The sequence below is a fragment of the Schistocerca serialis genome, chromosome 8 (assembly GCF_023864345.2).
Source record: "Schistocerca serialis cubense isolate TAMUIC-IGC-003099 chromosome 8, iqSchSeri2.2, whole genome shotgun sequence".
Classification (NCBI taxonomy): domain Eukaryota; kingdom Metazoa; phylum Arthropoda; class Insecta; order Orthoptera; family Acrididae; genus Schistocerca; species Schistocerca serialis.
In genome coordinates, this window is record NC_064645.1 from 38,439,345 (window position 1) to 38,460,146 (window position 20,802).

Consider the following 20,802-nt stretch of genomic DNA (forward strand, 5'->3'; position numbering starts at 1 on the left):
GTTTTAATGAGGTTTTCAAATGTAGAATGAAATGCAGTCAATAGAGCTTAATTTGTAGATTCCACTGTGTTCGGTTATAGGAGTTGTGAGGCCTCCAGTGTATCATAAGCAATGACGTAGTTTGTTATTTTTGGCAAAGGAGATTTTAACACATGTATATTTTTATTTGTTTATCAATTTAATGGTAACATATTTATTTGCTTATTTTGTTGTTTCCAGTGTGTGCTTTGTCTTTGCTTGTGTTCTAGATTTTAAGACAGTTTTTTTGAGTGGCCATTGTTTGTTACTTGAGCTGTCTATATGTAAATTAATGCATAATTTCTGTCACTCCAAAAGTACATTTTACAAATCACTGATTTGTTATACAGAACTGAGGTCAAGTTGAAAAAGAATCGTAAGTCCCCTTTTTCATAGAAAAAAAGTAAATTGATGGAAAGAAAATACAAAAGAACAAAAAATGTGACATTAGTTTAGAGGCACTGTTGCAGTATCATTTATATCCATTCACTCATGCCGTTCTGTCAGTCGCATCACAAAAGAGAGCCTTCAGTGATGTGGTATGAATCAAGTCAGACATCAACAGGCAGGAGTGACCACAGCTGGCTACTTGTGTACAGTATACTAACAACAAAGTATGATTTCTGCTAGTTTAATCATAGTGATAAGTATGATTATTGCTTCTACATTACTTGGTATATGTAGAGACAAACAGATACTTTTAAAAATAACATTTTTGCTTGTCCCACACTATTCCGCTCTTATTTTTATCTAATACTTAAAACAAAGCATTTATGTAACTTTCCATAGACCACTATCTGTGTGCTTGAAAAGTCAAGATCCATCCAGTACAAAAATTCTGTCTGACATTTTGTCCACCATCATGCACCACCACCAAACATCAGCTACACACTTCCATTCTCATCAAAACTACCAAGAAGCAACTGTAACTATGTTTTGATAGTTGTCATCCTTTCCATTTCAAACGATCCCTCCTGTACAGCCTTGACAGTTGAAGCAAACATATTTGTTCAGATGCAGACTCTTTTCACCAATACACCGCCATTCTCACCTCACAGGACATAGTTACCCCACCAGGCTAGTGCACGTGGAGATTTCCAGGGCTGTCACTTCCAGTCCTGGTACTGTTTATCTCTCCAAAAAACAACTTGGGAGTACAGCTCTCATCACTCACTACTATCCTGGTCTTGAATGTATTAATGATCTACTTCAACAAGGCCTTGACTTTTTAAAATAATGTCCTGAAATTAATGTCTGATATTTTGCCCACCACACACAGAATAGCTTTTTAGTGCCCCCCCCCCCCCCAAAAAAATCTCAGCAATATTCTGCTCAGACCCAATGCTCCTTCTGCGCCCATTTCCCTATCGTCAGGCTCCTACCCCGTGATCATTCCCGCTCTAAGACTTCACCTATCCACCCTCCAACCACTATCTATATCAGCCCCATAAGTGGCAAGGCATACTATCAAAGGGAGAGCCACCTTTGAAACAACACATGTCGTGCTCCATCTGTTATGTAAACACTATTTGGCCTTCTGCAGTGGTACGACTACCACCAAGTTATCAGTTAGGATGACAGGGCATAAACAGCAGGTGTGCACTGGCAACATGCAATACCCTCTTGCGATGACAGTGATTACCTTGATACATATTTCACCTCACTTGCCATCTGGATTCTTCCCCCAGACACCAGTTTCTCAGAACTCTGTAGATGGGAACTGTCACTACAACATGTCCTTGGTTCTCGCCACCCGTCCATCCATACTTTATGTTAATTTTCTTCAGTCTCTACATTTATTGTCAGGAACTGTTCCTTTCTTCACTCCCTTTTAATGTTTTTAGCTGTTTTTTCCTGATCTTTCTGTTCTCCCCCACATGTACCACAAACAATTTACTTAGTTTTCTGATCGGGTTAACTCTCACGCTGATTTCTTGTCAATAATCTCTGCCTTTCTTATGGCCCTATCTTCCACCTTTAACTTCTCACCTTTTTTTTTTTTAAAAAAATTGTGTCCCATGTAGTTCCCAACAGTCAGTCTTTCCTTCTCATCCCATCCGATAAGTCTTCCCTGACGTAGGGTTATTTGTGACTTCTTAACTCTCCCCATTTCGTAAACCTTGCCAGTCATTTTTCTTCATCCTTCTTCCTTCCCCCTTCAATCCTTAGATGCTACTGGCCCTGAAAGATTGCATGTTTACTTAACCCTTATATGTTTTCTTGTGCCAGCACTTGGTGAGTAGATCTTTTATCTATCCACTTACATTTTCAAAAATTTGTTATTTTTGTTGAAATGGTAGAGTTAGGCTGAATTTTAATTCCTGAGTCCAAGTATTCAGATAGGAATTTTCAGTTTCTTGCATGGTGTTCACAAATGACCTACTATAGATCTTTGCACCAGAATATAACACTCCTTTCTGAGCCCGAGAGAGGGATCCACAGTCATTATGGAAATTATTTGTATATTGATTGTATCTGTGAACTCATCCACTGTTGTCATTAATTGCAAGCAAGTGTATGCAAAGTGTTACAGTAATCTTTTATCCAGGATGATACAGTGAGATAGATTTCTAAGTATAGTGCAGGGCAAACTGAGCCTTTTAGTTCACTCATCCACATGATCATGCCACCTCAGTTTATTATTATCTGGATAATCAGAAACTTCACATATGGAGACTCATACAGTGTATACCCAATAATTTCCATTTCTGGTATGTGTAACTTATTTTCATTTCTTTGGGAGTACATCATACAATTTTTTGAAAGATAAAGGGTTATGCTGTTGGCTATGAACTAGTTGTAAACCTGTTCCATTATTCTCCTGTGTGTGTCAGGTATGACCTTTTATCAATATACTTGTGTCATCAGCAAACATTACAGTTTTTGAAGAGTCCTTCGATATTTCCAGGAAATAATTTACATAGCCCAAGAACAGAGGCAAGCCAAGCACTGAACCTTGCAGCATGCCATATTTAACATGTAGACTGCCATATGTTTCACGGTGGATGTTTCACTACCAGGCTGGGCAAGGCAAACAGCATAAGACACATGGTTCTGATGTGGCCACTGGTGGCCCAACAGCAGTCAACATGTTAATGCTTCCCACTCTTTCAGTTGCATCGTTCCCAACTATTACGGATTCTGTGTAATTATTATTATGCATTCATCATCATAATTAGAAGTTACTAAAAAAAATTGCAGAAATAGAATTTCACAATTTGATGCTCTAAAAAAAAAAAAAAAAAAAAAAAAAAAAAAACTGAACAGATGCTGTTTACATTTTGCTGTAATGATTTTCTTCATGAGTACATAGTAAACCTGCCTACAAATGATTCTGTCACTACAACTTACTAAGATAATTACTCTGAATGATGATGAAAAGTTTTTGTTCTGCACGTGTCAGCTTAAAGGATAAGAATAAAACTGTTTTTGGACCAAGTGACATCACAAGGTTCAAGGCAGTTCTCTGTAAACTGTTGTAGTTGTTCTAGCCACGTGATGTCTCAAGATGTGCAGTTCACCTATTTATCCATACTTAATAATACACTCCATTCTGACAGTGCTATAATAATGGCTGCCTCTCCTTTAATTTTTTTTTTTTAAATGTGCCATAAATAAATTATTATAGACTCTGAAATTTCTGGTAATTTTGTGGAAGATTGTTCAGTAGTGTTATCCATCCTTTTAGAATTCAAAAACGCTATGTGTAAAGTGTTAGCTGCTAAGTATTTTTTAAATTGTTTGTCAAAAATGCAAGAAATTAAACTTTTTTTGTTCCATCAGCAATTGTTAACAGTTTCCATGAAGACAAGTCTGACACAAATGATAATGCTGATTTGTTTTACTTACAGTTTTTTTATTCCTGGAAAATGTTCTTTATTTTGGGCCAGAAACTGTCTGAAATCTAGCTTTTAAAGGCCTAAATCAGGCTTATAATTTTTAAGATTTTCCAGGGGAGGTTCCCTCCATCAGCCATACTTGTTATTTTATTTCTGGCAGCCCATCCTCAAGGTTGTCAGCTATGCTACTGTGCCATTTGCTATTAGGACCCCCTATTTTCTCTTGTTAAGATATGACTCATCCGTGCAAGGAGAAGACCTTTAGCTTCATACCATTTCAGTTTCCTTAGCATAATTTTATTATCTATGCAGTCAAAGGCCTTAGTAGGATTACAGAAAATAGTTACTTGTTGTACAGAAGTGAGTCAAAATTACAGTAAAATGTAATGACTTTAAAAAATAACTTTGAAAAGCTCTAATTTTTTTATAGGCATTTATACCACTACAAGTACTACCATATCATTTTCAAGTGTACAGAAAAATGCTTTTATTTTTTTTATTTTATTATATTTTTTATTTATTTATTTTTGTTTAAATTGTGACTTTTTCATCCATATATTCTTCTGTGAAATAGTGGCACTTATCTACTGAAAGGTTGCATCTGCTAAAAGCTTGTACAGCCATTGCTTCCATAACCCAAGCTCCATGTGTAATGCATTGTAGTGTATTATAAGTCCTTAGTCCCATATATAGTGATTGTGTGAGCATAATATTTTAATATTGTGGTGGAAGTTTGAAATTTTCTTTGTGATGAGTGCTATAATAATGCTTGAAATGGTAAAATTTCAAGAGTATAGTGGTTATTGTAAAGAAAAACCAAAGTTCATAACTGCAGAGAAGGAACGGTTAGTATTGTAAATAGTGGTTGACATGAATTGCTCTGACGTTGATGACAATGCTGTCATTGTCATTGGCTATCAAATTCCAGTAGAAAGAACATACTTTGAAGAGTTTCTTTAAAGTATGGGGTACACCATTAAAATAGCTTTTAGGAAATTAATAAAAATTCCAGTGCAGTACCTTTTCAACACAGTTTTAGCAATTTAAAGACGATAAAAAAACTACTTGAGCTGGAATATAGGTGAAGCAGACTGTCAAATTCAGCTATCTTGTCAGCAGACCATGACACAGTTGCTGGATTTCACTTCTGTGACTTATCCACTCAATTTTCTTCACTCAAGGTAAGGAAATGGAAACTAAACTTATAATAAAAACTTAATTTCTGGTAAAAAAAAAATATGTTCTCAGTCCTTATTTATAGCCCTTTCTTATTTCCAATTAATAATTATGCAGCATCAATATTTATTAGGAGCAAATACAAACTTGATGCTTCAGGATGTTTGACCGATGACCACGCTGTCTGGTCTCCTTCCCCAAACCAACCAACCAACCAACCTTCAGGATGTTTTTTAGTCTAGTTATGCCTAAATTTCTTTTTGCCCCATTTTGGTTTATTTGTTGCTCCATCTACCCATCTGATCTTCAGTATTCTTATGCAGCACATCATTTCAAAATCTTTTGTTCTCTTCCTGCTTGAATTGCCTTTCATCCACATTTCAGTGCCATAGAAGGCTACATCCCAGACAAATACCTCCGGAAAAGATTTTCTAACGCTTTGGGTTATATTAAATGTTCACACATTGTACTTTTTCAGAACAACTTTTCAGGCTATTGCCAGTCTACATTTTATTTCTTCCGTACTTCGGCCATTGTCAGGTTTTTTTTGGTCCAATTAACAAAATTCATCCACTGCGTTCAGCATTTAATTTCACAATCTAACATCCTCAGCATCATCTAATTTACCAACACTTCATTCCATTTCCCTTGTTTTACAGTTTCTGACATTCTTCTCATTACCTGTTTTTGAGACAATATCCCACATTGTTAGCAGTCACTGACAGAATTAGAATTACATCGGTGAATTGCAAAGTTCTTATGTCTTCTTCCTGAAATGTAATTCCCTATCAAAATTTCCCTTTTGTTTTCTTCATAGCATGCTCAATTAGTGATTGAATGGTGTTGGGGATAGGCCATATCTTTGTCTCACTTTCTCCTCGACTGCTTCCCTGTAATTTCTTTGAGTCTTATAATTGCAGTGTGGTTTCTCTAGAAGTTATAAATAACTTTATAATCCCTGTATTTTATCGCTGTTGCCATTAAAAATTCAAAGAGTGTAGTCCAGTCCTCATTGTCAAAAGCTTTCTCTAAATCTGCACATGCTGTAAACATAAGTTTGCCGTTCATTAACATGTCTTCTAGGACATGTAGGGTCATTATTTCCACGTATGTTCCTATATTTCTCTGGACCAAAACTGTTCTTCACCAAGATCCGCATCTAGCAAATTTGCTGTGTGGAACAGCCACGTAGTTAGAGGCATCGTGTCACCGATTGCATGCCCCCTCCTGCCGGAGGTTCGAGTCCTCCCTTGGGAATTTGTGTGTGTGTGTGTGTGTGTGTGTTTTGTTCATAGCATAAGTTAGTTTATGTTAGTTTAGTATGTGACATACAAAAGATTTGTAATAGGTCTCATCTTTTTACCTATGTGACCCTCTGCTGCTGTCCCTGTTTCACCCCTGAAAGCAATCCATTCATTTTCTATTGTATTCCTTTCCCCTATTTTAGCCAAACATTGTCTAATGCTCCATTTGAAACTCTAAACAACCTGTGGTTATTTTAGTTATCCAGGTCCCATCTCCTTAGTTTCCTGTCTTTTTGCAATTTTTCTCTTTTAACCTACAGTTCATAACCAATAAATTATGGTCGGTGTCCACATATGCTCCTTGAAATGAAATATCTATCTTACCATTACATAATCACTCTGAAACCTTTCAGTGTCCTTAGGTCTCGTCCACATATACTGTCTTCTTACATGATCCTTAAATCAAGTATAGGCAATGTTTCAGTTATACTCTTTGCAATATCCTGTCAGGCAGCAACCTTTTCCATTACTTTCCCCAAGTCCATGTTATGTTAGTATTTTCCATGTCTTCCTTTTCACCACAGCTATCTAAACAATGTCCTTCACACCATCATATATTCTATCACTCTCATCGTCATCTGTGGAGCTAGTAGGCATGTAAAGTAGTACTTCTGTGGTGGCAGTTGGTTTTGTGTCTATCTTTGCTACAATAATGCATTCATTATGCTGTTCATAGTAGTGTACCTGCATTCTTATCATGTTACTCATTATGAGACCTAAACCTGCATTATGTACATCTGATTCTGTGTTGACAACCTGATACTGACCTGACCACAAATCACATTCTTCCTGCTATTGCAGTTCACTAACTGCCTCTACATCTAACATCCATCTATCCATTTACCTTTTTAAATTCTCTAAGCTATCTACCATATTGAGATACCTAACATACCATGCTGTGACCCATAGAATGCCAGTTTTGTTTTCCCTGATGACAACATCCACCTGAGTAGTCCCCATCCAGAGATGCGAGTGGGAGACTACTTTACCTCTAGAGTATTTTACCTGAGAGGACACCATTTTCATTTAACTGTTCAGTACAGCAGAACACCTTTGAGAAAAAAAGTCACAACAGTAGTTTCCCCTTGCTTTCAGCCTTTCGCAGTTCCAGCATGCCATGTTGGTTGATGCTACAAGGCCAGGTCAGTCAGTCATCCAGCAACTAGTGAAAAAGCTGCTGCCCCTTTTCATGAGGTACAGCATAATCTGACCTCTTCACAGACAGTTCTTCATTGTGGTTGCACCTATGATATGACTTATCTGTATCCTTTCATCTCTATAGCTGATTTAAGAAATATTTTTTCAATAAAACTTCATTGTTAATCAACCTACCTTACAAATTACAAAATTTCCTAAATGTATGTAGTAAACATTGAAATATTGCAGAAAAGTTGCTTTTCAGGAAGGGGGTGAAGCCTTAGTAGTTCTGCCAAGGTCACAGGATCACATTGATATGTCTCTGAGTGGGGAGTGCCAACAAAGAGTTGCTTGTACTAAGTTCATTGTTGTGTTACCCATAACTGTGCTACAACCATTGTTTTGCAGGTATTAAGAATTACTGTACTTTACAAAAGGGTTGAGAATGGCCTTTTCCTAGCATATCACATCTTCTGATTCTCAGAGGAGTGCCCATGTTTCTGAGTCAGATCCATATGCCTGGAAGATTGCCTTTTGGCAATGCATCTTTTGATTATTCTGTGCTTTTTTACTGTCAAGTACATAGCACACAAATCACAGCAACTTTTCTTCCTGCTACCATCCATAATAACTTCCTGTTGATGATATAAACATGTTTCAAAATCCAAAAATGTAACTGCCGTAAAATAATTGCTAAATATTTCACACTGTACAATATACTTTCTGTTGGATGTTGTCACGAGCACTGAAATCTGTTGCCTGGACCTCTGACCTGTTAAGCATGCACTATAGTCCTGAGTTAACTGAAAAATCAAGAAAGTTCACTGATTTACTGCACACACAAATGGATCCAGCCTCCGGGCACGATTCAGAGAATAGGTCCAATGGGTAGGGCCAGCATGATACTGGAAAATGACAGACCAGATTCATCAACAGTGTCCACAGAAATGGCCTGCGGTTCTGGCCTGTCACAAAAATCCACTTGCGTGCCCAGCTTTTAGAGAGCACTGAGAAGAATGAAATAAGGTAATAATTCTGTATACCTCCTATTAATTTCTGCAAAAAGGACTCAACAGAAGATAAGGCAAATTGCTGTCCTGTATCACTTCCACTAGTGTTCTCTAGAGTAATTGGAAAGATTGTAGCCAGAAAAATTGAAAATTTTGTTACAAAAAACATTATTATTTGTAAAAGTCAATGTGCTTTGTAGAAACAGAAAAATTCTATAAACAGCATAAGTGCATTTGCAGAAAAGGTAAGGTCCTCATTAGATGAGGGTAGAAGGTCTGTGGCTGTTGGTTTCCTGTACATGGCAAAATCATGCTTGTATTCATTCCTGTCTGTCAGATTGAGGAAATTTATAGACTGATTCACTTAATATTGTACTGTAAAGTTTGTGTTTGTATGGTGAGAGCTGAATTCAGCTGGTAGACAGTCTATGTCATTTACGATGTCATTGAACATAGGTCAGTATCAACAACATATCTTTTATAATAAATTACTTTTTCTGTCAGTTTGCTTTTACCCTTTAAAAATTTGTTAACTAAGTGATTTATAGAAATATGCGATAGGAGACTACACAAAGTGTTACCCATTGCAGAGCCTTCTTTCTGTTGGTAGTTTTTGTTATTGAAGGTTAAGTACTTCTGCCATTGGCGTCCCTGCACTCACCTGTGTTTAAAATGTAACAGCTGAAAGTTTCATTATTGTATGTCAGTTAGTTATTGTTCAGTGCTATATTGAGTTGAATTTTGTGTGAAACTCAAGAAAACCTTTACAGAGGCAGATGGTGATGAATGCTAAAGCCATACTTGGTGTCACATATGTTACACACAGTTTAAAAATGGCCCATCAATGTGTACCAATGATGCTCATGTCAAGAACGTCAACAGAACTGTGCATGCCAATGGAACACTGAATGTCCAAGAGATTGCAGAAGAATGTAACATTTGAATTGGATCATGTTGTGAAATCCTGATACAACATCTTGGAATGCATTGTGTTGCTGTCAAGTTCATCCCACAGCTCATGAGTCAAGACCGGACAGACCTTTGCCTCACAATCTGTGAAGAACTTTTAGATCACTCAAATGAGAAGAAGATGTTCCTTAAGAGAATCATAACTGGTGATGAGATGTGGGCCTACGGTTATTATGTTGAGACCGTGGTTCAGTCTTCACTGTGGGTCGGGAAAGGTTCTCCAAGACCAGAAAAAGCTGCTCAAGTCAGGCAAATGTCAAAGCCATGCTCATAGTTTACTCTGACTTTGAAGGATTAGTTCATCACAAATTTGTGCGACAGGAACAAACTGTTAATCAGTAGTACCATCAGGATGTGTTGTGATGCCTGCGAGAAAATATGAGAAGGAAATAGCCTGAAATGTGGTGAGAAAATTCATGGCTCTTGCATCACAATAACACACCTGCACGGTCTTCCCTGTTGGTGCATGACTAACGAAATCACTGTGCTGCCTCATCCTACATACTCTCCAGACCTGGCCCACATGGACTTTTTTTTTATTCCCAAAGTTGAAAACCCCATCAAAAGGACAAAGATTTGCAACAATAGATGAGATAAAAGAAAATTCACAGATAGGGCAAGAGGTGTACCAAGACTGCTTCCGAATGTGGAAATGGCATTGGGAGCAGTGTATCAATTGTGGAAGAGAGTATTTCAAAGGAAACGTTGCACAATAAGTAAAAGATAAGCATAGTAAAATTTTGTGGGCAAAGTTCCAGAATTTTTTGAACAGGCTCGTGCACTGTAAGGGGTGGGGTAGGAGGACACATCTTGAAGGAATCAGGAATTACCAAAAAATAATAGAAGTCAGTAGACTTGATGTACACATACAGACAAACAAATGATTACAGTTTCAGAAACATTGGATGATTTATTCAAGAGAAAGAGTTTCGTAACACATTGGGCACCCTCTGGCCCTTATGCAAGCAGTTATTAGGCTTGGCATTGATTGATAGAGTTGTTGGATGTCTTCCTGAAGGATATAATGCCAGACTCTGTACAATTGACATGCTAGATCATCAAAATCCTGAGTTGGTTGAAGGGTACAGTCCATAATGCTCCAAACATTCTCAATTGTGGTGAGACCCAGTGCCCATTTTGGCCAAGGTAGCATTTGGCAAGCATGGAGACAAGCAGTAGAAACTCTCACCGTGTGTACGGTAGGTAGGCTTTATCTGGCTGATCATTGGGGTCCAGTTCAAAGCGGGACTCATCACTGAAGGGAATTCTATTCCAGTCAATGAGATTCGAGACCAAAGACACATCTAGAGACACCCAGGGCAGTGGCAGTGATGGTATACCAACCTGATTGTCACAGACCATATGGCCCAACAGCCAGGTGCATTAATCTGGGTTACCATTTTATTCCATAGTAGGACCTTTTTGATTGTCATCAATGACACCCTTACAGCACAGTCGAGTGTCAACAATATTGTACACACCATTTTGTTGTCCTACATGGCAAGCTACCCTCAGCTTACATTTCAGCAAGATATGGCTGCTCACACATAGTGAGGGCTTCTACTGCTTGTATTTATATGTACCAAACCCTACCTTGGCCAGCAAGGTTCGCCAGACCTCTCTCCAATTGAGAATGTTTGAAGCATTAAGGGGAGGGCTGAGGGCCCAGCTCAGGATTTTTATGATCTAACATGCCAACTGGACAGAATTTGGTACGATATCCCTTAGAAGAACATTCAACAACTCTATCAATAAGTGCCAAGCCGAATAATTACTTGCATGATGATCAGGGGTGAACCAATGTGTTATTGACTTCCACAATTTGTGAAGCTCTTCCTCTTGAATAAAGTATCCAGTTTTTCTGAAACTGTAATCATTTGTTAGTCTGTAGATGTACATCACGTCCTCCAAGTTCCATTCCATCCAGAAATCCTTCATGATGTGTCACCTTTTCTTTTCTTTCCTTTTCTTTTTATTTCATCTTCTTCTTCTTTTCAAATGTATCTTTTCCTCAAATGAGAAATAGTTATGTGTGAGGAGACAATTAGGTGTATGAATAATGTGATAGTGATTTTGGGATTGGAAGGACATTGAGAGAGAGGTAGTGTTCGATAGCAACAATGCCATGGGCATGGGGAATGTTGGTTTAGAGGGAGATGGCATCAACAGTGACTAGTAGGAATCCACGTGATAATGCAGTGGGGACAGTCAAGAGTCTCTCAAGGTAGTAGTTCGTATGTTTAATATGAGAGGCTGGAGGTGTTGGTTAACAAGAATGGAGAGTTTTTCAATGGGCTTACAGAAACCAGATAGAATGGGGCATCCATGATTGTTGGACGTATGGATTTTGGGAAGCATGTATAAGGTTAGTGTGTGAGCAATCATTCAAGGGAGGAGGGAGGTGGGTTCGGGGGAAGGATTCTGGAATGCTAGACTTCTGGGATGGGGTCTCTAGGGCAGGGGCCTGTGGTGGGAAGAGCCAGATAATTGGTGGATGCCTTCTGTCAGGTAGTTGCTGTGATTCATCATGACTTGCAGTACCTTGTCTGCAGGATCAGTCTCGAGGTTGTGGATGTATTTCTTTCTTCCATTGAGAGGTAATGGACTTGGGGAAGGATGATGATGATGATGATGATTATGAAGTGTAGTTGCAGGTAAGGAATTCCTAGAAGGTAACTAGACAGTGGTTAGGTGGTAGAGGAGGAGAGTCACAGTTGGTTGTATGTATGTACTGGAAGAGGCAAGATTCGGTGTTGAGATTGGATTGGCTTTTTTAGGAGGGATTGGATTGGTTTTGGTAGGAGGGATTGGTAGCTAAAAAAGTGTTTCCACTGTGGGGGTCAGGAGACGGAGAGTAGATCTTTGATGAGTCCAGCATGGTTGAACTTGGGTGTGGGGCTGAAGGTGAGGCCTTTAGATAGGACTAAAATTTCTGCAGGATTGAAGTTTTTGGTGGCTAAGCTCACAAGTGTTTTGGGTTTGTTTGGATTTGGATATTGTTATATGTTGGGAAGAAGTTGGGAAGGGTATTACTGCAGGAAAAGGTCGGCAATTGAGGGTCTGGATGCTATGAAGGATTGACATGGAGGCCACTGGTGGTAGGATAGGTGTTGATGGGTGGTGGTGCTCTGATCAAAGCAGAAAATTATATTTCACCTCCAAATCAACCATCATCCTCTACACATTACTTCCATCATCATTTTACATCTGTCTCTGTTTTTCTTGTGCACAGTGATCACTAACACATGAATGAAAGACAAAACTTAATGTATTCACTGGAGTATGGGCATAAGTCTGAAATGTTTTAAATAAGCTACCTTCAGAAGTGACTGGGGGGTGTAGTGGCTAGCATTGCTGCCTTTGGATCATGGGGTCCCGGGTTCAATTCCTGGCTGGGTTGGGGATTTTCTTTGCCCGGGGACTGGGAGTTTGTGTTGTCCTCATCATTTGATCATCATCATTATTCATTACGGTGGCTATATTGGACTGTGAAAAAATTGGGATTTTGTATGGGCACTGATGACTGCACAGTTGAGCGTCCCACAAACCAAACATCATCATCTTCAGAAGTGACTGGTAGCAGATTTTCTTTAACATTATCCTTCATTTAATTGACTCATTCTTTGGCAGAATGAACATGTAGCTACAGCCAAAATGTAGCCGATGATGAAGCCACAGGCTTTGAAATCCATAATGCAATAAATAATATATTAAAATGACTGAAGGAGGCTTTCTTAACTGAAATATTCATACAAACAACAGCCAAAGCGTAAGCATCAACAATGAAAAATTTAAACGACTGTTGGCGTAAATCTACCAGCTGCTGTATAGGTTTAATACATCACAATACTTTTTGTGTTAGTGCACATTTAGTGATGGCTGCTTACCATATTATCAACTGTGAGTGACATTTGAGGAAATACAGCTAATATTATATAAGGAACACTGTCAGTGTTGCTTATTTTTCTATCAGTTTTTCTGTAGTGTGTCAAAAGCAGAAAATGAGTCTCCTAATGGTATCTGCCAGTGTCTTAAGCTGTTGAGACTGTGCAATCAAAAGATGTTGTGTCAGACAGAGAGAGCTAACTATCGCGCATGTGTCCATGTGCATGCACGCATTTGCGTATTTGTTTGTGTGTGTCATAAATCTGGAGGCTCTGCGCAAGGGGAGACATTTACCAGAGATAACCCAGGGTATCGCATCCATCCATCTAACCAAGGAATTCAGAGTGCTGTCTTCCACTGAAACTGAAACTGTTGGCGCAGGATCCAAAGAAGTGCCCCCACCCCTCTCCCTCCAGGCAAGACTATTGTAATCCTTGTGACCAAATGACAAAGCATTCAAAACAAAGTGTTAGAGATTGACACAGTCATAAAAGGCAATGGAGGTCACTTTATTACTAGGTACAGAAAGATTGTTTAACTCGGAAATAGACATCACTGACATTTTTGGCCAATAAAAAGGATAGGCTCATGAAAATGGAGGTTGTGTATATGCCACAGTGGACACAAAACTCAAACACACCATGGTAGTAATAGACGGTACATGTGAGAGTGTTTCTGCAAGACTCAGTATCAAGGGTGGGCATAAACATATCATTGGATCATTGTATTGACACCGGACTCAACCCCAGATGTGACTTGAAACTTCAGAGAAAACCTCATTTCACTATTATTTATGTTCACCTTTCACACTTTCATCATTGGAGAAGACTTTGAACATCCTAAAATCAATTGGGATGATTATAGTTTTTTAAGTGGTGAGTGTGGCATGATATCTTGTGAAACAAGCTTCTCAGAAAACTTAACAGAGCAGATGATTTGGAATTCCACACATCATGGAAATAAGTTGGATCTCTTTAAGGATATCCTCATCAAATCTGGTATCAGTGACCCCTGAGGCAGTTGTACCAATAATGATTACCAAAGCACAAAGTGCAACTAAAATAGTTGAAAAGTCCAGTAAACTAGATACAGACAGTGGTGCACATCTCAAACTGGAACACAACATGTAGCTCTGGGAAGGAACATCTAGAGGAACTATAACTGTTGACGGTACACAGAACAGATGTGTACATTGTTGAACATCATGTGATGGGAGGTGGGCTTTGGCATGTAGTCTCTGTAAAGAAACAGCAGCTACTGTACTACTGGTGTAAAGCAAAGCATAGATCTATAGATAGAAAAATTTTAATTGAAATACACTGGCAATGCTTGAATTCTTAAATTACCATAGCAGAACCTTATAAAAATACCCCAACAAAATTCTGGTCACATCTATGCATTTTAGTGGCACTAAAGTTAGTATCTAGCCATTCATAGATCAAACAGAAACTGAAAGTGAGAGTTGAAAAGCAAAAACAAGAATGCTGAAGACTATTGCCAAATCTTCCTTTACACAGAAAGTTACAGAAGTACTGTCCCACTTTAAATTTCCACCCCTGCAAAGATAAATGATACATATATTAGTGAATATTCCACTGAGAATATCTGGAATGGTCAAAATTGGACAATACTGCAGTCTGATTGAATCCCAATTAGGTTCTATACAGCATTTAAGACTGAATTTGCCCTTCTTTTAACCATAATTTAGATTGCTTGAACAAAAAACTATGCTTGTTGGTTGGAAGAAAGCACAGTTCATGGCCATCTACAAGTAGGATGGCAGAAATGGTCCACAAAAGTGCCATCCAATATATCTGTCGTCTAAGATGTGCTATATGACACAAGCTGCACAAATATTCAGTCAGATCTTGCGAAGGCATCAAACCAGTGCAAATATTGACAACTAGCTTTAAATGTTCAGAACTGTAAATTGTGCACTTAAAAAAATGCAAAAATACACACATTGAAACAATTATACAGATTCACTCATAGGTAAAGAAGCTGGCAGACTTAGGTCCATTCATAGAATACTTAGAAAATGCAGCTAGTCAACAAAGGATATTGCTTACAAAACGCTTCTGCAAACTATCCAAGAATAGTGCTTAAGTGTGTTGGGCCCATACCTGGTAACTGTAACAGAGGATTTTGAGTGTGTACAAAGAAGGGTGGCAAGGTTATATGACTCACATGAATATGTCCAAAAATGTTGAAAAACCTGAAGTGGCAGACGCATGAAGGTACCAATTAACCGTGAAAGTCCTAAGATTAGGTTAATTACAATGTGCACGACGGTCTTTCAGCAATCATTCTTCATGTACTCTATATTCAAATGGTATGAGATAACACCCTAACAAATGCTGCAACTGGAAGTACCTTCTGCAGTGTTCTGCACAGTGATTTACAAAATATGGATGTAGATGTTAGATGCTGTTGCAATGACTGAACCTTGCATTAGTTCCACTTCTGCATTATTCAAGTTAACAATGCTTACCTGGAATTTTGCACTCATAATTTCTTCAGGCATGTGGACAGTCATTCTTTTTATATATAATGGTCTCTTAAGTCTTGTATCTTGCCTACTCATCGAATATGGGGTGCCTAGGAAACCTGCTTTCTCTGATCGCTACACAACAATTCAAACAAATCATATTAATGAAGTTTATTACAAAAGGAAATGATAATTCTTAACTTTGTGAACTACAGATGTGTTGCAAGCAAAGAGCGACAGACAAAATAAGAAATCTCTTTAGTATAGACAATGCTACGGAATAGGAGCGAACTGACTAGTCTTGATGCTATTCTTGAAATCGCTGCTATGGAACTCAGAGAACTGGGTCACAGCCAGGTGGCGCGGTGCTTATGTCCTCTTCATGTAGAGGGTGCAGCCATTGCATCGTCGTCCTAGAGAGGGCTCGGTCAGCATACTATTTCTTGACGTCTTCTTCACAGATCTCTCTGCTCTAATGTTCCTGCCTGGCATGCCAGAACTTGACTTTACACCAGAACAAGTCAAACAAATCTCCACATGATGGCAGTCATGTTAAGAACTAACAATCTCTAATGTGCTTCAGCACCCTCATGGTGATAGAAAGAGTTTACCCTCTTCCCACAGGGATGTGCTTGCATTAATGAAATGTATGTCACATCACAACGGCATAGCTCTGTTGCTGCTCAGTTTTCCAATTACCTTAGTGACACTAATTCATCTTTAAGGCTGACCATTAGAACTTCCATTGTACAAAAAGTCTTTGTGGCCTAGCCAAAGCTATCATTTTGTTGTGTGTATCTGCATGTGGTTATGTGATTAAATGGTGGGCATAGAAAGTAGCAGGGAATTTAACCATGGCATATCTTTGTTATGTCTCTCTTCATCTCTCATCATTATTATTTTGGCCGTGTCTTCATCTTGACCTATTATAAAGTCCATCATGTCTTCACATGTGTGCACTTTGTTTCCATTCAGCTTCTAATCATACACTTTCACTGCTGCCAGCTTTCCACATTGATCATATGAAACCACAACAAAGGAATTGAGGCCACCTTCATCATAGAGAAACATTTTTTCCGTGGTAATTAACAGTACTGAAAAGGCCTTCAGAAATGTAATCAGTGGCATTTACAGTGATTATTGTTTCTCATAGTAGTAGCCCTTCCAATCTGTCTGGTTTCATCCTCAAAGTCTGCGCTCTTGGTGTTGGTTTCCATCTTTGAAATTCTGTATGAAGTGCCTTTCCATTGCATGTACCAAGCATTGCATTGTTGATGTTTAGGAATCTCTCTGTCGTACATTCCTGCCTGTCCTTACGTGGTGACTGATAGTTCCTGCATAACCTTAAAAAAAGTGATGGTCTGGACTATTAGTAATAGGAGGCCTGTGTAGCTCTTCTAAAAATTTAATTGCTGTCCTTATTACACTACAGGCCATTAAAATTTCTACACCAAGAAGAAATGCAGATGATAAATGGGTATTCATTGGACAAATATATTATACTAGAACTGATATGTGATTACATTTTCATGCAATTTGGGTGCATAGATCCTGAGAAATCAGTACCCAGAACAACCATCTCTGGCCGTAATAATGGCCTTGATACGCCTGGGCATTGAGTCAAACAGAGCTTGGATGGCGTGTACAGGTACAGCTGCCCATGCAGCTTCAGTACGATACCTCAGTTCGTCAAGAGTAGTGACTGGCGTATTTTGACGAGCCAGTTGCTCGGCCACCATTGACCAGACGTTTTCAATTGGTGTGAGAGATCTGGAGAATGTGCTGGTCAGGGCAGCAGTCGAACATTTTCTGTATCCAGAAAGGCCTGTACAGGACCTGCAACATGCAGTTGTGCATTATCCTGCTGAAATGTAGGTTTTCTCAGGGATCGAATGGAGGGTAGAGCCACGGGTCATAAGACATCTGAAATGTAACGTCCACTGTTCAAAGTGCCGTCAATGCGAACAAGAGGTGACCGAGACGTGTATCCAATGGCACCCCATACCATCACGCCGGGTGATACGCCAGTATAGCGATGACGAATACACGCTTCCAATGTGCATTCACTGCGATGTCGCGAAACACGGATGCAACCATCATTATGCTGTAAAAAGAACCTGGATTCATCCCAAAAAATGACGTTTTTCCATTCGTGCACCCAGGTTCGTTGTTGAGTACACCATCACAGGCGCTCCTCTCTGTGATGAAGTGTCAAGGGTAACCACAGGTACGGTCTCCGAGCTGATAGGCCATGCTACTGCAAACGTCATCGAACTGTAGTGTAGATGGTTGTTGTGTTGCAAATGTCCCCATCTGTTGACTCAGGGATCGAGACATGGCTGCACGATCTGTTACAGCCATGCAGATAAGATGCCTGTCATCTTGACTGCTAGTGATACGAGGCCATTGGGATCTAGCACGGCGTTCCAAATTACCCTCTTGAACCCACCGATTCCATATTCTGCTAACAATCATTGGATCTCGACCAACGCAAGCAGCATTGCCGCGATACGATAAACCGCAATCGCGATAGGCTACGTGATGGTACGCGTTTCTCCTCCTTACACGAGGCATCACAACAACGTTTCACCAGGCAACGCCGCTCAACTGCTGTTTGTGTATGAGATATTGGTTGGAAACTTTCCTCATGTCAACACGTTGTAGGTGTTGCCACCAGTGCCAACCTTGTGTGAATGCTCTGAAAAGCTAATCATTTGCATATCACAGCATCTTCTTCCTGTCAGTTAAATTTTGCATCTGTAGCACATCATCTTCATGGTGTAGCAATTTTAATGGCCAGTAGTGTACTTCATCGGATATATCACAACATTCCAATCTACCAGTAATTGCACACTCAACCTTACAATATAAGCCATTAGAAAATACACCTAATGCACCTTGTCTAACAACAAATAACACTGCTTCCCTGTGTGAACTGCTTACACTGTGTCTATAGGCATTGGTATTCATTTTTTCAATGCTTGACGGATTCTCCATTCTCGATTCATATGCTGTGGAGTTGCTTACTGGAAAATATTACAGTGCTTTTCCTCTTGTACTACTTCAAAAGTGAGTATTCAGATTCATTTTATATATTTTTTGAGATTTCACGATGTACCATAAGTAACTAAATTTTATTGCTCAAGTTAAATATTGTCACATAATTTTTTTAAAAAAAGTCACTCCAGTACCCAGAAGTTGCTACATTCTTCAATTTCTTGAAAAAACATAATGTGATAAATTTGAACTGCAGGTACTAGTGGCAAGTTTGTAATTACTCACAAATCTATCTCATTTTCACTGACCCAGGTTCAGCCTGAATCTATCAGATGTTGACTTTTACGTTTAATTTCTGTGTTGACAGTCTGTAAATGAACTGTGAAGCTGACTGCTCTGTGGTTTCTCTTTTTATAGGTTGACTTGCCAGTCTCTCCACTTGAAGATACTCTTCGGCTAGTGCAGATAAGCTTGGAGAGGCACACACAGAATAAAACCTCTGAAGGTGTGACCACATCTGACACACACACTACTGCTGATAAGTTAGTGAGCACTACAGCAAGCAAAGAAGAAAAAGAAGACAAAAGTAAAATATACTCCACCATAAGTAAAACGGCTTTGAATATTGTACCTACTTGCCCAGTAGCAGATTTTCAGCAGTTGTTGCTTGATAAATCTAAAAACGTACCTTTTGATAAATCGGACTCTGAGAAGAATTGTCAAAGAACACTGTTAGAAGAGTGTCTAAATGCATTTTGCCACCCAACAGTCATCGCAGCAGTCAGAGATGTACTTCTGAAAACAGATAAACAGACAAATTTAAGATGACAGGAACTGACCTTCTCATTAATATTTTTGTACAAGGCAACACAGTCAACCATTTCCAAAACCCATTTGCAGCATATTTTATTTCCCCTTTTTTTCTGGTCCATGTAAGAGTTTCCTGCAGTTAAATTTGTTATTTGGTGTTCCATTAATTGCAATGAATTATGTAATTGTGTAAAGAATGTTTCGTTAAATAATATGTACACTCAATAGAAACTTTAAAATGCTTAGACAGATAAGTGAAGATGCAATTTTACCACTTCAAATTAGTTGTTAATTAGCAGATGCAGAGTCTGCTGTGTCTGTCAGAAAAAGAGCAATGATTTCAGTGTGATATCCATTGTGTAACTGTTTTGTTATTTCTTTCTTCCTTTTTTTTAAGTACATGTGTTTTGCATATTTTTATAATAAATTGTAGGATTTTACAAGCCTTATGGTAATTCCACATCTACGTACATACTCAACAAACCATTGTGAAAGACATAGCAGAGTGTTCTCAGCATGATACCACATGTCAGGGTTCCTTCCCATTCCTATCACCTATGAAGTGAGGGAGAAACCAATGCATAAATGCCTCTGTGTATGCTGTAATTTTTCTAATTGTCTCTTCAAGATTTGTGTGTGACTGTTAAGTTGGAGGCTGAAGAATATATCTAGATTATTCACTTAATATGATACTTGAAATGTTGTAAGTAGACATTCATGGGATGATTTTCATCTGTCTTCTAGAGTGTACCAACTCAGCTGTTTCAACACTTTTGTGACACTCCCCCTTTAGTAAAACAAACATGTAACCATTTTTGCTACCCTTACTTTGCATATGTTCAATATCCCTTTTAGTCCTACTTGTTATGTGTCCCACACACTTGAGCAGTATTCTAAAAGGGGCTACTCAAGTGATTTTTAAGCAGTCTTGTATCTAGGCTGACTGGGTTTTCTTCCTAGTTTCCTGCCACTGAACCAAAGTCAGCCACCTGCTTGCTACAAATGAGTGTATTTGATCATTTCTTTTCATATCTGTACACATTGTTTATAGCCAGTTATTTGTATCTGTTGACTGGTTCTAATTGAGACCCATTAATATTGTAGCCATAGTGTTCTGCATTTTTTCATTTTGTGAACTGCATGTTTGTGTGCATGTAAAGCAAGTTGCT

General features: G+C 38.7%; 1 protein-coding gene across 2 annotated transcripts in view; it reads left to right on the forward strand.

The window, feature by feature from the left end:
* LOC126416660 (HSPB1-associated protein 1) overlaps window positions 1–20,064 on the forward strand; it is a 106,892-nt gene extending 86,828 nt beyond the window's left edge. The window contains exon 7 of one of the 2 annotated variants that reach the window (XM_050084456.1): window positions 19,241–20,064. In XM_050084456.1, coding sequence (XP_049940413.1) covers window positions 19,241–19,651 — 411 coding nt within the window. In that variant the 3' untranslated portion in view covers window positions 19,652–20,064. The remainder of the gene's footprint in view (window positions 1–19,240) is intronic. The other variant, XM_050084457.1, reaches the window with a different exon arrangement.
* Window positions 20,065–20,802: the final 738 nt, after the last annotated feature.